Source organism: Vipera berus (assembly GCF_964194415.1).
Source record: "Vipera berus genome assembly, chromosome: Z".
Taxonomy (NCBI): domain Eukaryota; kingdom Metazoa; phylum Chordata; class Lepidosauria; order Squamata; family Viperidae; genus Vipera; species Vipera berus.
The window spans coordinates 132,820,552-132,833,891 of record NC_138205.1 but is presented as its reverse complement, the minus strand read 5'-3'; the positions used below and the strand labels follow the sequence as shown (position 1 = coordinate 132,833,891).

Genomic DNA, 13,340 nt, shown 5'->3' with positions numbered 1-13,340 from the left:
CCCTGGGAAGAAAATGGGGTGTCTGAACGAAGCCCTGGGATCACCCAAAGATGTGGGTTGGGACTAGGAGGGCTGGGAAGGTGCAGAGCAGCTCCTGAGGACTGAAGGAAGGGGTGGGGAGTCAAGGATTGGGGGAGGAATGGGGTGGGGCGTGGAAGAGGCGCAGCCCAAAGGGAGCTGGAGTGGAGGATGGCCAAAAATGAACTTGTTTCAGAGACACAGCCAAACTGGACAGCTGACCCTTCCTTCTCTGCCTGCTGGGCGAAGAGACCGGAGGCCGGTCAGTGAAGGGACTGGTTGAAAGTGAAAGGGAAGAACGGCAAAGGTGGGAGGACCCAACGGAGGCCATTGCAGAAGGGACAACCCCCCTCCCCTTCTGAGATGGAAAGCTTTCGGGGGGGGAGACCCTACATTCTGACCCACCCCTCAAGTAGATTCCCCTCATTCCATGTCCCCCCTGTAGCAGCTGTATAAGGAAAGCATGAATTCACTCCAGGAAAACAGGAAGGGGTGAGCAAGGAGCTCAAGGCTACCTTGCCTTAATGCTCTTTGGTGCCAGCGGGAGCGAAGGGGAAATGCTTTTAAGGATTCTGCTGCTGTCATTTATACCAATAAAGGCTCGCTTGCCATGCAGGAGGGATCCCCCTCCCCCTTCCAAGGTGGAAAGCTTTCAGGGGAGCATCTTGCATTCTGACCCACCCCTCGAGTAGATCCCCTTCGTTCCCTGTTCCCCCTCCCCCTAAGCTTTGTGAGTGCGTTGCTGCACGGATACAGTTAGGCTGAGGGGACCGACCCGGCCATTATCCCCAAATCCCCACTTCAAAACTCATGGCCTCTTCCTTAAGCAAGGAGGAGATTTAATAAGTTTTTAATAAGAAGAACAGACAGGACTTCCCTCGTCAGTCCACATTCGCCATTGGACGGCGGTATAGAAGAGTACAGAGACAGCCTTGAAGAAAACATGTAGCAGCTGTTGGGAAAACATGAATTCTCCCCAGGAACGCAGGAAAGGGTGAGAAAGAACCTTAAGGCTGCCCTGCCTTGATGCGCTTTGGTGCCAGCAGAAGCAAAGGAAAGACGCTTTCCCCTAGGCCTTTTGAGCACATCAAGACATGGAGATGGTTAGGCTGAGTGGACCACCCTCAACCGTCTTCCCCACTCCCCCCCAAAAAACACACACAGCCTCTTTCGTAAGCAAAGAGATGTTTTAATAAGATCTTTGCTTGACACAGAAATGCCCTCCCTGCTGACTCCCTGTTGCCCAATGGAAAGAAGGAATATATCAGGCAGCTGTTAGGAAAACATGAATTCTCCCCAGGAAAGCAGGAAAGGGTGAGAATAAACCTCAAGGCTGCCCTACCTTAATGCGCTTTGGTGCCAGCGGGAGTGAGACGCTTTCAAGATTCTCCTGCTGTCATTTATACCAATCAAGTCCATCTCTAATATTTCTTGTGTTGGTAGATTCATGGCCTGCTCTACCTCAAAGGACTGAGAGATTGGGAGCCCAAAAGAAAGTGTCCTTCCAAAGGGTCCAGGATGGGAGACTATAAAGCTGTGGGGCCAGTTGATACTGGGGGGAGGGGCAGGATCTTCCCATTGAAGGAAGTCCTCTCATCTGAGAGAAGAAAGTGGATTCTGGGAAGGAATTGGCTCAGGGAGAGTCAGCCACGAATCACTGACTGGGGTTTTTGGAGGTCTTCCCGTCAGGGCTGGATTAGTACTCAGAGCAAGAAGGGGGAAACGCAGGGCTGTGGCTTTGGGGAGAGCTGCCCCCTTGGAGCAGAGTATCCAGCAGAGAGGCTTTCTGGTGTCTGTTAGAGAATGGAACACTGGGATAATTTGCTTTTCTTATAGTGCTTTTCATCTTTCTTCATCATGTCTTCTGTGTAACAAGGAGCATCTCTGTTGTTGTGTACGAGCTGATCAATCATGGTCATCAATTCGGCCATCTGTTCCTCCTGTTCTTCTCCTTTGGCCTTGTTGTTGAAGGCTAGGTAGCGGTGTCCACACTGCTCTATCTGTTTCTGAAGCGAGTCATCACCCTGGGATAGGAAGTCCTCCAGACTCGTTTCTTCCAGGTCATCCTTGCGGGCGAACAAGAGGATCATGTAATTCTTGGCGTTCAAGTTGAAGATTTTACTGATCAGCTTAGCCACCTCCTTTTCCTCCTTGGAGAAACGGCCAGGACGCATCACCTGCAGAATGACGTGCGGACCTGGGTTGCACATGCTCACGCACTTCTTCACCTCAGCAGCAGTTTCCTTCTCTGAAACCTTGGTGTCGAAAAAGCCAGGAGTGTCAACCACCATAATATTCCGGCCATTCCAGTTGTTCTCCCTCTTTTCGCAAGTTACCGTCACCGACTTAGGGGACATGATGGATGTAAAGTGTTTATCTCCCAAGATGGTGTTTCCCGTTGCGCTTTTCCCATTCCCAGTTTTGCCCACAAGGACAATCCTTCGTTCTTGCCCTACAAACCAAAGCGGGGGGGGGGGGGAGAGAAGAAGGTGATCGGTTATCAGCGTTGGAGGAGATGAGCAGGCTATGCCCGAGGGAGGGGTCAAAGGCGTCATCACTCGTGAATACCTGCCCGCCCACATGAGATCTAAATCCAGTCCACCTTGAATGCCTTTCTTATCTCCCGCTCATTTCCCTTGATCCGTTAGTAGGTCAGGTTCTTGTAGCGAACTGAAGCTTGCTATAAATTATGATACTCATTTGAACTGCCTGAATCTTCTGACTTTCCACTCACTCACTCACTCTCTACCTATCTATCTATCTTGTCTTTCTCTAGCTATCATCATCATTATCATCTGTCTCTGTGTGTGTCTCTCTCTCACCTCCCATCAGCAGTGTACGGCCATCCTAGCCTGTCCCTTCACCCAGGACAGTAGCTCCCACCCCAGGGCCCAAGACTTTACCTTGGATGTTTTCCAGACAAGCCGCACAGCACAAATCTGGATGTTTCTGCGTGAAAAGAGAAACCGAGTCACACCAAAGAAGAGACTTGCCTTGCTCAGAAATGGCCAGGAACTCTCCTCCCCACAGAAGTCACAGGCAGGAATTGGAGGGGGGCTTAAAAGAGAGTCACCCTCTCCTCACTGCCCTTGAGGTAGAGTCAACCTGATTTCTCTCTCCCCACACACACACTTTGGGGACTTGAGGAAACGTAGGCATTGGTCCCCAAACACTGTGCTGTAGAGGCCCTCTTCCCAGGACCCTTCAGCCGTTCCCACTGCAGTCAGTCATTGAGAATAGAGGTGGAATGGACCTCATAGGTCATCTATTCCAACCCCCTGCTCAAGCAGGATAGATACTCTTACAGAATGACAGAGCTGGAAGGGACCTCGGAGGTCTTCTAGTCCAGCCCCCTGCTCAAGTGGGAAACTATAGCAGAGGTAGGCACCCTTGGTTCTTTGATGACTTCTGGACTTCAATACCCAGAATTCCTGAACCAGCCATGCTGACTCAGGAATTCTGGGAGTTGAAGTCCACAAGTCATCAATGAGCCAAGGTTCCCTACTCCCAATCTATACCATCTCTGCCTCCAAGCACTGCCCAATTGCACCTCCCGCAACGGACAGCCATCTCTCCCAGAGGGCACAAGCCCCTCGTCCCTCTCCCAGCGTGGCCCATCAGCCACTGCCGCATCAGGGCTCTAGGCTGACCCAGCCGGCTCCGCAGTTGGGTTCTTCGGGAACTCTGCCTTAATTCTGGCTGTGCCGTGGAAGAAAGAAGCCACTGCGGGAACCAAGAAAGTGACGGGGGCACCCTAGTTTAGAGCGTGATGCTCCAGAGCAGCTGAGTCAGAGGCAGAAATAGTAGAGGGTCTCCTGCCTGAGCAGTGGGTCGGACTAGAAGACCTCCGGGGTACCTTCCAGCTCGTGATTCTGTAACGGTCTCCTGCTTGAGCTGGGAGTTGGACTAGATGACCTTGGAGGTCCGTTCCGACTCTTGTCATTCGATGATTCTGTAACGGTCTCCTGTTAGAGCAGGGGGTTGGACTAGATGACCTCTGATGTCCCTCCCAGCTTGTGATTCTGCAAGGGTCCCCTGCTTGAGCAGGGGGGTTGGACTAGGTGACTTCCAAAGTCCCTTCCAACTCTGCGATCCGAAGTCCTAAGCTCGTCTCCCGAAGTCACGGGGGTGGGATAGAGATGGGGAGGGGAGGCGCGCCTGGCCGGACACCCACCTGTCTCTCCTGCGAAGGGCTGCGAGTTGCTTCTGCTCCTCCGCGGAAGGGCTGTGTACAAGTTGTATTTCTCTGGGTGGGTGGCGCAGGGCACTCAGGGTTGGTGGAGTTTCCTTGCCCCCTCCCCCCCTTAGTGAGATCCCTCCAGCCCCCTCCCCACCTGGAGTTCCTCTTTGGCCCTGCCGGCTGCTCTTAAGCGATCCTGGGGGTGGTGTCTCTGAGGGGGTCAGGATTGAATTACCCATCCCGAGGTAATTCCCCCCCCCGCTGCCCCCCACGGTTAGGCTTTCCCCAATCTTTGTTTCTGACAACACCCTGTCACCCCTCCTCCTCTGCCCCAAGGAAAAACGGGGGGGGACGCCAAGCGAGGCAGAGTGGGCACCCATCTTTCCCGGGTGGGGAGGGTGGAAGGACTCCTTTGAGGGGGGGCATCTCTTTCTGGCATCCCCTGCAACCTTGGGCGAGCAGCCTCTACTGAGGATGATCATCGCACCTGCCCAACCCACCGCCCCCTTCTTCCTTTGAAAAGCTTCCAATGTCCTTTCTTGAGTTGGGGGGGGCGACGACAAGAAGGCCAGGCATTTGGGGAAGATCCCTCCCTCCCCCACCTCTTTCTCTCTCTATATATATATATATATATGTGTGTGTGTGTGTGTAAAAAAATTTTTGGATTGCTAACAAAGAATTAAGGGAGACTGATATGCATTTCAAACTTATTTGTTCTCATCAGTCAGCCATACCCTTCTGAGATTAGAACCTGGGCTGATTGCACATTAGGCAGTTGTTTTAACCTCTGGGCCACAGGCTCTTTCTCGCTTTGTTAGCTGAGAAGCAAGGGAGATATGTGTTAAATGTTTGTTAAGTGTTTAGATTACCTTGCTAGGCCCCAAACATGGGACAAATCTTTATTTCCTGTTTCAGCCTAACCCAAGGCCATCGACAGGCAGTAGTCACAACAGTGACAGCTCATTTTGTGTAAATAAGTTTGAAATGCATATCAGTTTCCCTTAATTCTTTGTTAGCAATCCAAAAAAAATTTTTTTACACTGGCGATTCAGCCAGCCAGTTCCCAATGAATGGATCTCGGCTACTAACCTCCGGCCATTCGCCTCCCCCCAGATTGCCTGTCCTGACATGAGGGTCTCGGCTGTCCCACCCACCCATTGGGGTCTCCCAGAGAGGAGGGACCCCTTGCTCTCGTGTAAATGGGCAGAAAGAGCACTGCCCTCGCCCAGTTCCACTCTGCCATTTGATTCTACTCTATGACATGCTGATCCCGTACCATGGGCAGCTCGTACAGCTGGTTGACGTAGTGTCTTCCCCCGTTCTCGAAAAGGGTCTTCTGCACCATCTCCATCAGCTGCGAGACCTGCACCTGCCGCTCGGCTCCTGCGGCCTTGTTGTTGAAGCCACAGTAGCGGTCCCCACACCGCTGGATCAGCTCCCGCAGATTATGGTTGTCAGACTTTCGGACGTACTCCTGCAGGGATTCCCCTCTCAAATCTTCCACACAGGTAAAGAGAACAACCGTGTGCCTGGCGGACTCGTCCCCAAAGATATCCTGGACACGCTTGGCAGCTGTCACATCTTCGGGGGTGAAGTGTCCCACCTGGGTCACAAAGATCAGGGCGTGGGGGCCAGGCTGGGAGAGTTCGACGCAAGCCCCGATCTCGCATCGCGCAGACACATTGTGTTGTTTAGAATCGAAAATTTCGGGTGTGTCGACCACAAAGACCTTCCTGCCCTGCCAGCTTCCCTGCCCCCTTTCGCATTTCAGGGTGGTGGTCTTCGGCTGCAGAATGGACTTGAACACCGGCTGGCCGAGGATGGTGTTGCCCGTGGCGCTCTTCCCACCTCCAGACTTTCCCACTAGGATCAGCCGGAGTTCGGTGTCCTCCCCTGTGAGTTTGGAATACGACGTTAAAAGGCATAGAGATATTTCTCACATCATTTCAGGATGTCATTGAGCAGGCTGGAAATGGGGACAACTTTGGAAAAGAGTGGAAGTGGTTCAGTGATATTTTTATATGAATCTCCCGGAGTTGCTAAAATGGGCTGCTCAGCCGTGCAGATTCCCACAACGTGCGAATCCCACTTTAGCAGATGTCCAAATACAGCCACTGTGTCCAGCCCCCACGAGCAAAGCTGGAGCCAAGCAAATTGAGACTGAGTTGTGAGGAGGCTCAGGGCTGCTGGTGCGTGCTGCGTGACGATAGCCTTGGGCTGGGGTACAGGCATAATATTGGAAGGGACCTTGGAGGTCTTCTAGTCCGACCCCCTGCTCAACAGCCTCTACTGCACCACCATGATCGCTGGTGGCACAGTGAGTAGAATGCAGCATTGCAGGCAAACTCTGCCCCCTGTCAGGAGTTTGATGCTGACTGGCTCAAGGTTGACTCAGCTCTTCCGTCCTTCCGTGGTCGCTAAAATGTGTGTGTGTAGGGGGGCAATAAGGTGACTCTGTAAACCGCTTAGAAGGGGCTCGGAAGTACTGTGAAGTAATATATAAGTGCTTTGCTATTGCTAAGGGACGTGGAAGGTATGAGCCTAGGGGTGTGTGTGTGTGTGAGAATCTGACTAAAGCCAGAGGGAAACGTTTAGGGGGACCTGGTGTGGAAGGAGAAAGACCATCGGGAACTTGTTGGGGAAGGGAAATATTTGCAGTGACCAAGTGGCGAGATCTGTAGAATAGGTAGGGGGGTCCTGCAGTGTCCTTGTGGTCAGTCACAAGTGCATATGACCATTGGGGAGATGCAGGGACTGTAATTTTAGGAGCGGATCTTAAGTAACTTTTTTTTGGGGGGATCCACCATAATGTAAAACAGCTGTCAAGCCAGAGGTGCCCAACCCCTGGTCCCTGAACCACCACTGGTCCACAGCATGCCGGAAACCGGGCCATGCAAATAAGTGAAGCATACGAAACCAGCACACGCCCAGATCCACAGAAAAACCCCTTTCCACGGAACCTGGTCTCTGGTGCCCGCAGGTTTGGGGGCCACTAGGTTAAGAGACCCATTCTACGTCAAGGTCTCCCTTCTGCCATACCTTCCATCATGTCTTTCCATTCTCCCTCCGCAGGACAAACAGGAACCTCAGTCACGGAATCTGGAACTGGATAGAAGCCGGGGATGTGTGTTGGTGCGCACGCATCTCATCCAGACTGATGCTTAGCTTGTGTTTGACTCTAGGTTTCAGGCGGCACCTAGTCTGCCTCAAGTTCAGGGTATAAGGGGGGAGGGAGGAGGAGGAGAAGGAATGGGGGTCCTCGGTGATCTTCTGAGCTGGGTGGTTTACTTGCAGACGTTTCATGACCCAACTAGAGAATGTCATCCGGGCTAGTGAGTACTGTTTGTGGCCGCCTCCCAAATACTGGAACCCGATCTAGTCCTGCCCCCCACCTCCTTCTTTTCTCTAGATTGGCCAAACCCCAATTCCTGCACCCATTCTTCCGATGTTTTAGCCTTCAGCTTCCAAATCCTCTTTGTTACTCTTCACCCACCCCCACCCCCAAACGCCAGACGTGGCCTCCTCACTTACCCAGCTTGGCCTCCTCATCCGTGGCTGCCTGGAAAAGTGGAAAGGAAACATGGGTCAGACAGGAGTCTCGACTGCCAGAGGGCTCGGCCTGTCCAGTGGGGCAGTGAGCCAGCTGCCACCCTGTTCATGCCCAGAAAGCGCACCCTGGTCCCCCACCCCATTCAAGGCATCGCCCAGAATCTTCCCCCCCCCCCAGCCAGTGGTGGGATTCAGCCAGTTTGCACCATTTCGCCAGAACCGGTAGCTACTTTTTTGTTGCTCAGGCCCAGAATGGACTTCTGGAAGCGGCATCCACACAGAGAACCGGTTGTTCACGTATTTGAATCCCACCACTGCCCCCAGCTAACATGGGGGGAGGGGTTCAGATGTTCTGAAGGGACCAAGGAAGGGAGGAAAGGAAGGGCAGGGCAGGGCAGGGAGGGGGAGAAGGAAGGGATGGCAGGGGATACAGGTGGAGGAGGAAAAGGGGAAGTAGAGCTAGGGGACCCCTTTCTTGGGGGGGCATTGCATGCTCTCCACCCATTAACCACCCTTCTCCCTCCCTGATTGCCTGTCCTAACATGAGTGCCTCGGCTGTCCCACCCACTCATTGGATCTCCCAGAGGAGGGACCTCTTGTTCTCGTGTAAACGGAGCAGCTCCACCAGATGCCCAGAAACAGCACTCACTGCCCTCGCCCAGTTCCATGCTGCCATTGGATTCTGCTCTACGACACGCTGAACCCGTACCATGGGCAACTCGTACATCCAGTTGACGTAGTGTCTCCCCCCGTTCTCGAAAATGGTCTTCTGCACCATCGCCATCAGCTCCGAGACCTGCTCCTGCGACTCGGCTCCTGTGGCTGTGTTGTTGAAGCCACAGAAGCGGTCCCCGTACCGCCAGATCAGCTCCCGCAGATTGTGGTTCTCGGGCTTTTGGATGTACTCCTGCAGGGGGGTCCCTCTCAAATCCTCCACACAGGTGAAGAGGACGATTGTGTACCTGGCCGACTCGGCCTCAAAGATATCCCAGACACGTTTCGCAGCTGTGACATCTTCAGCAGTGAAGTGTCCCACCTGGATCACAAAGATCAGGGCATGGGGGCCAGGCCGGGAGAGTTCGACGCAAGCCCCGATCTCATTTTCCACAATCTCACTCTGGTTTTCAGAATCGAAAATGTTGGGTGTGTCGACCACGGAGATCTTCCTGCCCTGCCATCTTCCTTGCCCCCTTTGGCAACTTATGGTGGTGGCCTCTGCCCCCAAAGATTCGAACTCTCTCCGGCCGAGGATGGTGTTGCCCGTGGCACTCTTCCCACTTCCGGACTTTCCTACCAGGATCAGCCGGAGTTCGGTGTCCTCCCCTGTGAGTTTGGAAGACAGTGTTACAAAAACGAATCCAGAGATTTCACACGTGCCCAGGAAGAAAGGTGTGGCCGTGATGCAACCTGTTGGGGGTCTCATTGAGCAGGCTGGAAACGGGGATAATTCTGGAAGAGTTGCTAAAATGGAATACTGCGGGAAGATGCTTGACCCACTGGGCTGGGGGGCAGGATGCAGAGGCAGGATGGACCCAAGCAGGACTGACCCTCCTGCCTCCCCCAGCCCCAAAGCTTGCAACTTCCAACTTGGTTTGTTTCAGACAGAGTGAGAGTAAACCTGCCAGGAGGAGGATCTGTGCAGGCCCGGAGGAATTTCCGACTGCCAGGGCTGGATCCAAGGGGTTGCTGAAACTTAGTCTTGAGGGCCATCCCCCACCCACATGAGTGCCCCACGGCAGCCCCTTCCTCGTGCCTGACAATTTCTCCCACTACACCGGTGAGACTGCTGCCTTCCTTCTGCAGCGATCCTGCCTTTTCCCCATCCGAGGTGGATCTCCAAGGGAGGGAAGCATCTGTGCTCAGGAGTGGGGAGGGGGTCTCCACAGAGGGGCCAAGGCATCCTGTCCTCTAGGCCGGCCAGTGAGGCTCTGGCTGTTAGCTATGGGGAAGAGACCCATCCAGCGCAACTCTTCCTCTGCACTGGCATCAGCTCGCCGTCCCAAGTGGCTGTCACGTTGCCCTCCCCCCCCCCGAAACACGTGTCCTCCTCGCTTACCCAGGCTGATCTCTTCCTCCATAGTTCCCTGGAAGAGTGGAAAGGAAAAAACACGGGTCAGACGTGGGTCCGGCATGTCCAGTGGGGCAGGGGAAGCAGAGCTGGGGTGTCCCCATTATTTGGGGGGCCCCGCATCGCATGCTTGAGCACCGAACCCTTGCTTGCCCCCTTATTTTTTACAAGTAGGGGACAGGGCCGGCCTGGAAAATGATGGGGTGGGGTGGTTGGATGCTTTTCCCAGGCCCCCAAATTCCACCCTGCACCGAGCAAAGAGTCTCCCGTTTCCCGAAGCAGCCCCCCACCCCCTTTCAGGACCCCCTTCCCAGACCTTCCCGGAATTTCAACTGCTGATTCATTCCTGGCTGCTGAAGCTCCCAGAGGGATTCACTCAACCCCCCCCCCTTCCGGATTGTAGGGAAGGAGAGAGAAGATGGGGAAGAGACCCCCTTTTGCAGGGCAGGGGAGGGGCTGGGGGCAGCTCCGGCCAAGGCCCCTTTTTGGGTGGGGGTGCTGCCCCTCCCCTCCCGCCTTCCCCAGCGATGCCTCTGGGGCCCATTCCTCCTTTGAGTCCTCTTGAGACCCCCACCCCACCCACGATGCCTCCCCCAGGGGACCTGTGTGGGGAGCAGGGGTCAGGCTGGGCCCCTCCCTCCGCTTTCAAGAGACCCCCCCCCCCGAAGCCCAGCCCACCCACCCCCGGGATCCTCTGCATCACCCCGTAAATGGGGCGGGGGGGGGGCGCCCAGTTCCACCTACGCCCTCCCACTCATCCAGCCCCACCGCAAGCGGGAGGCGAGCCAGCGCGAAATTAATTCCTGGAGGAGGAAAAGGGGGTGGGGGAGAGGACGGGGGTCGCCAGTCCTGCTCGGACGGCCCCACACGGACCACCCCCACCCCGATTTAGGGGGGAGGGGGAGGCGAAGTGCCGCCTTTCCCTCTCGCCGCGCAGCTCCTTGCGCCTCCTCCGCCCGGGAAGACCAGAGGGAGGGGTCCTGGTGGTGGGGGGGGGGTCGACGAGCAGGGGAGGCAAAGGGGAGGGGTCGGACCCCCGAAAGACCCCCCTCCACTCCCCCGGAGAGGCGTCGTCCAGCCTCTTCCACGTCTCCGACAAGGGAAGGGAAGCCCCCCGACCACCACCCCCACCCCACTCCCGACACGCCTGGGAAAGGCTTGCGCCCCCTCTTGCGCGGATCCCGGCCGGCTTTTCCCTTCCTTGGCGTTCGGGGAGACGCAGGGAGCGGCGGCGATTCCCGGGATCCTAGCTTGGGCCGCCGGGATCGGGGGACCCGATCCTCGCCCCCTCCCCCCCAACTCCAAGCTGGCCACCTGCCCCCCCCCCCACCCCCACTCCGTCCTGCGCCTCCCCCTGGACGGACCCCCCTCCCCCCCTGACGGACCCCCCCTCCCCCCCTGCACTGGCGAAGAACGACCCCCCCGAGCTTTCGCGCCCCCCCCCGTCCTCCCCACCTCTGCCGTTGCCGCTGCGCGCGATCCCAGTCTGGCTCTGGATCACCCCCGCGCCTCGCAGGAGGATCAGCAGCTGCTCCGCCGTCCGCGGAGCCGCCCCGGCTACCTTTCCCCCCCCCCACTCTCCCAGGGGGGGGCAGGCGGAGGAGGAGGGCCCTCCCTCCCTCTCCCCCCCAGAAGGAAAGGGAAAGTCCCGACGAGCTTTCTACCGGAGGTTCACTTTCTACCTCGCCGCCTTAGGGGTTGCAGTGGGAGAGCTGTTGCCTCACACCCCCCCTCGTCACAAGGGGGGTCCCCGACCACCGCCGCCAACCTCAGGAGACCCCCCACCCCACCCCCACAAGCCCCGATTGTCTTCCCCTCCTCGGACGACCCCTCCTTCGGGCTCCCGGAGCCGAAGCCAAACTTCAGGCAGGGGTGGGGTGGGGTGGGTCTCCCCCCGGCCGAGAGAATAAGAGAGTTGGGAGGGACCGGGGAGGTCTTCTATCTAGTCCGACCCCCCCCTGCTGGAGCAGGAGAGCCTGAGAGAATCGTGCAAGGACAGAGCTGGGAGGGATCTCGGAGGTCATCTAGTCCAACCCCCCTGCTCAGGCAGAAAAGGGCAGGGGGAAGAGAATAAGAATACAATAGAATACACAGAATAGAATATAGAACACAGAACAGAATAGAATAAGGAAAGGAATAGAATAGAATAGAATAGAATAGAATAGAATAGAATAGAATAGAATAGAATAGAATAGAATAGAATAGAAATACGGAATGGAATAGAACGGAATAGTATATAGAATACAATAGAAGTAATTAAAGGAGTGGAATAAAATAGAATAGAATAGAACAATGAATGGAATGGAAATAGGATAGGATAGGATAGAATAGAAATAAGGAATGGAATAGAACAGAATAGTATATAGAATAGAATAGAATAGAATAGAGAATTAGAATAGAACAGAACAGAGAATTAGAATAGAATAGAAGATTGGAATAGAATAGAAAATGGAATAAAATAGAGTAGAACATAGAATAGAATAGAATAGAATAGAAGAGACTACAATAGAATAGAACAGAATACAATAGAATATAGAACAGAATAGAATAAAAAATATGGAATAGAATAGAATAGAATAGAATAATGAATGGAATGGAAATGGAAATAATAGGATAGAATAGAATAGAATAGAATAGAATAGAATAGAATAGAATAGAATAGAATAGAATAGAATAGAATCACAGAGCTGGAAGGGACCTTGGAGGTCTTCTAGTCCAGCCCCCCCCCCTCAGGCAGGAGATGAAGCTTTGAGAAGCCAGCAAAAGTGCAAAGTGCCCTGGGACCCTTCCCTCTTCTCTTGGCCACACGCCAATCAACTTCGGAGAAATCACAAGGTTTCATCTTTGATAAGCTACAGAAGTGAAACCGGGCAACAGATGACAGGTGGAGAGACACACACCTTGTCCCTGGCTGAGCCGGGACAAAGTCCCAGGTGCGCCCGCATTTTATGGCCCTGTTTGTACCTGGGATCCATCAATGGCTCACCTGCAGGTCTGCCGTTCCCCACTTTTCGGGGGGGGGGCTCCAGAGCTCTTCTGGGGCTGGTGGACCATGGGCCCCTGGGACCCCTCCCTCCCCTGCTGGCTACACGCCAATCAGCTCCGGAGAAATCACAAAGGTTTAATCTTGGAGAAGCCAGAAAAGAGAAACCGAGGAAGAGATAACGGGGAGAGACCCGCCTTGTCCCCAGAGCCCAGATGGAACCCAGATAAGGTCCCAGGTGCATTTTATGGCTCTGTTTATACCTGGGAAATCAGGAAGTGCTCACCTGTTTACGAAGGTTCACTGTTCCCAGCTTTACCGTGTGTGTGTGTGTGTGTGTGTGTGTGTGTGTGTGTGTGTGTGTGTGTGTGTGTGTTATCCTGAACGTTTCTTGGGCTGGTGGGGCTTCTTGGGAGGCAGATTAATAACAATCACAGTAATGTTGGTGGTGATGGTGATGATGAAGTTGGAAGGAACCTTGGAGGTCATCTAGTCCAACCCCCTGCTTAAGGGGGAGACCCTTACAGAACAGCAGAGTTAGA

The 13,340-nt window shown here is 54.5% G+C and overlaps 2 protein-coding genes and 1 long non-coding RNA gene across 3 annotated transcripts in view; all 3 read right to left on the bottom strand.

Annotated features, from left to right (window-relative positions):
- The window catches only part of LOC308678093, a 305,537-nt gene that overhangs the window by 229,657 nt on the left and 62,540 nt on the right, over positions 1 to 13,340 (bottom strand). The gene's annotated exons all lie outside the window — the stretch shown is intronic.
- Positions 1,815 to 8,291, bottom strand: LOC308677814 (GTPase IMAP family member 8-like; the record flags this gene model as incomplete). The annotated part of the gene is made up of 5 exons (XM_081344512.1): positions 1,815 to 2,470; positions 2,922 to 2,967; positions 5,475 to 6,091; positions 7,730 to 7,757; positions 8,280 to 8,291. The coding sequence occupies 5 exons, from the start codon at positions 8,289 to 8,291 to the stop codon at positions 1,815 to 1,817; spliced, it is 1,359 nt and encodes a 452-aa protein (XP_081200638.1).
- Positions 8,316 to 13,106, bottom strand: LOC308677813 (GTPase IMAP family member 1-like; the record flags this gene model as incomplete). Its single annotated transcript, XM_081344511.1, has 3 exons — positions 13,085 to 13,106; positions 9,804 to 9,831; positions 8,316 to 9,070 (listed from the first exon to the last, which is right to left on the bottom strand). Exons 2-3 carry the CDS (start codon positions 9,823 to 9,825, stop codon positions 8,316 to 8,318), a joined length of 777 nt encoding a protein of 258 aa, XP_081200637.1. The 5' UTR covers positions 9,826 to 9,831; positions 13,085 to 13,106.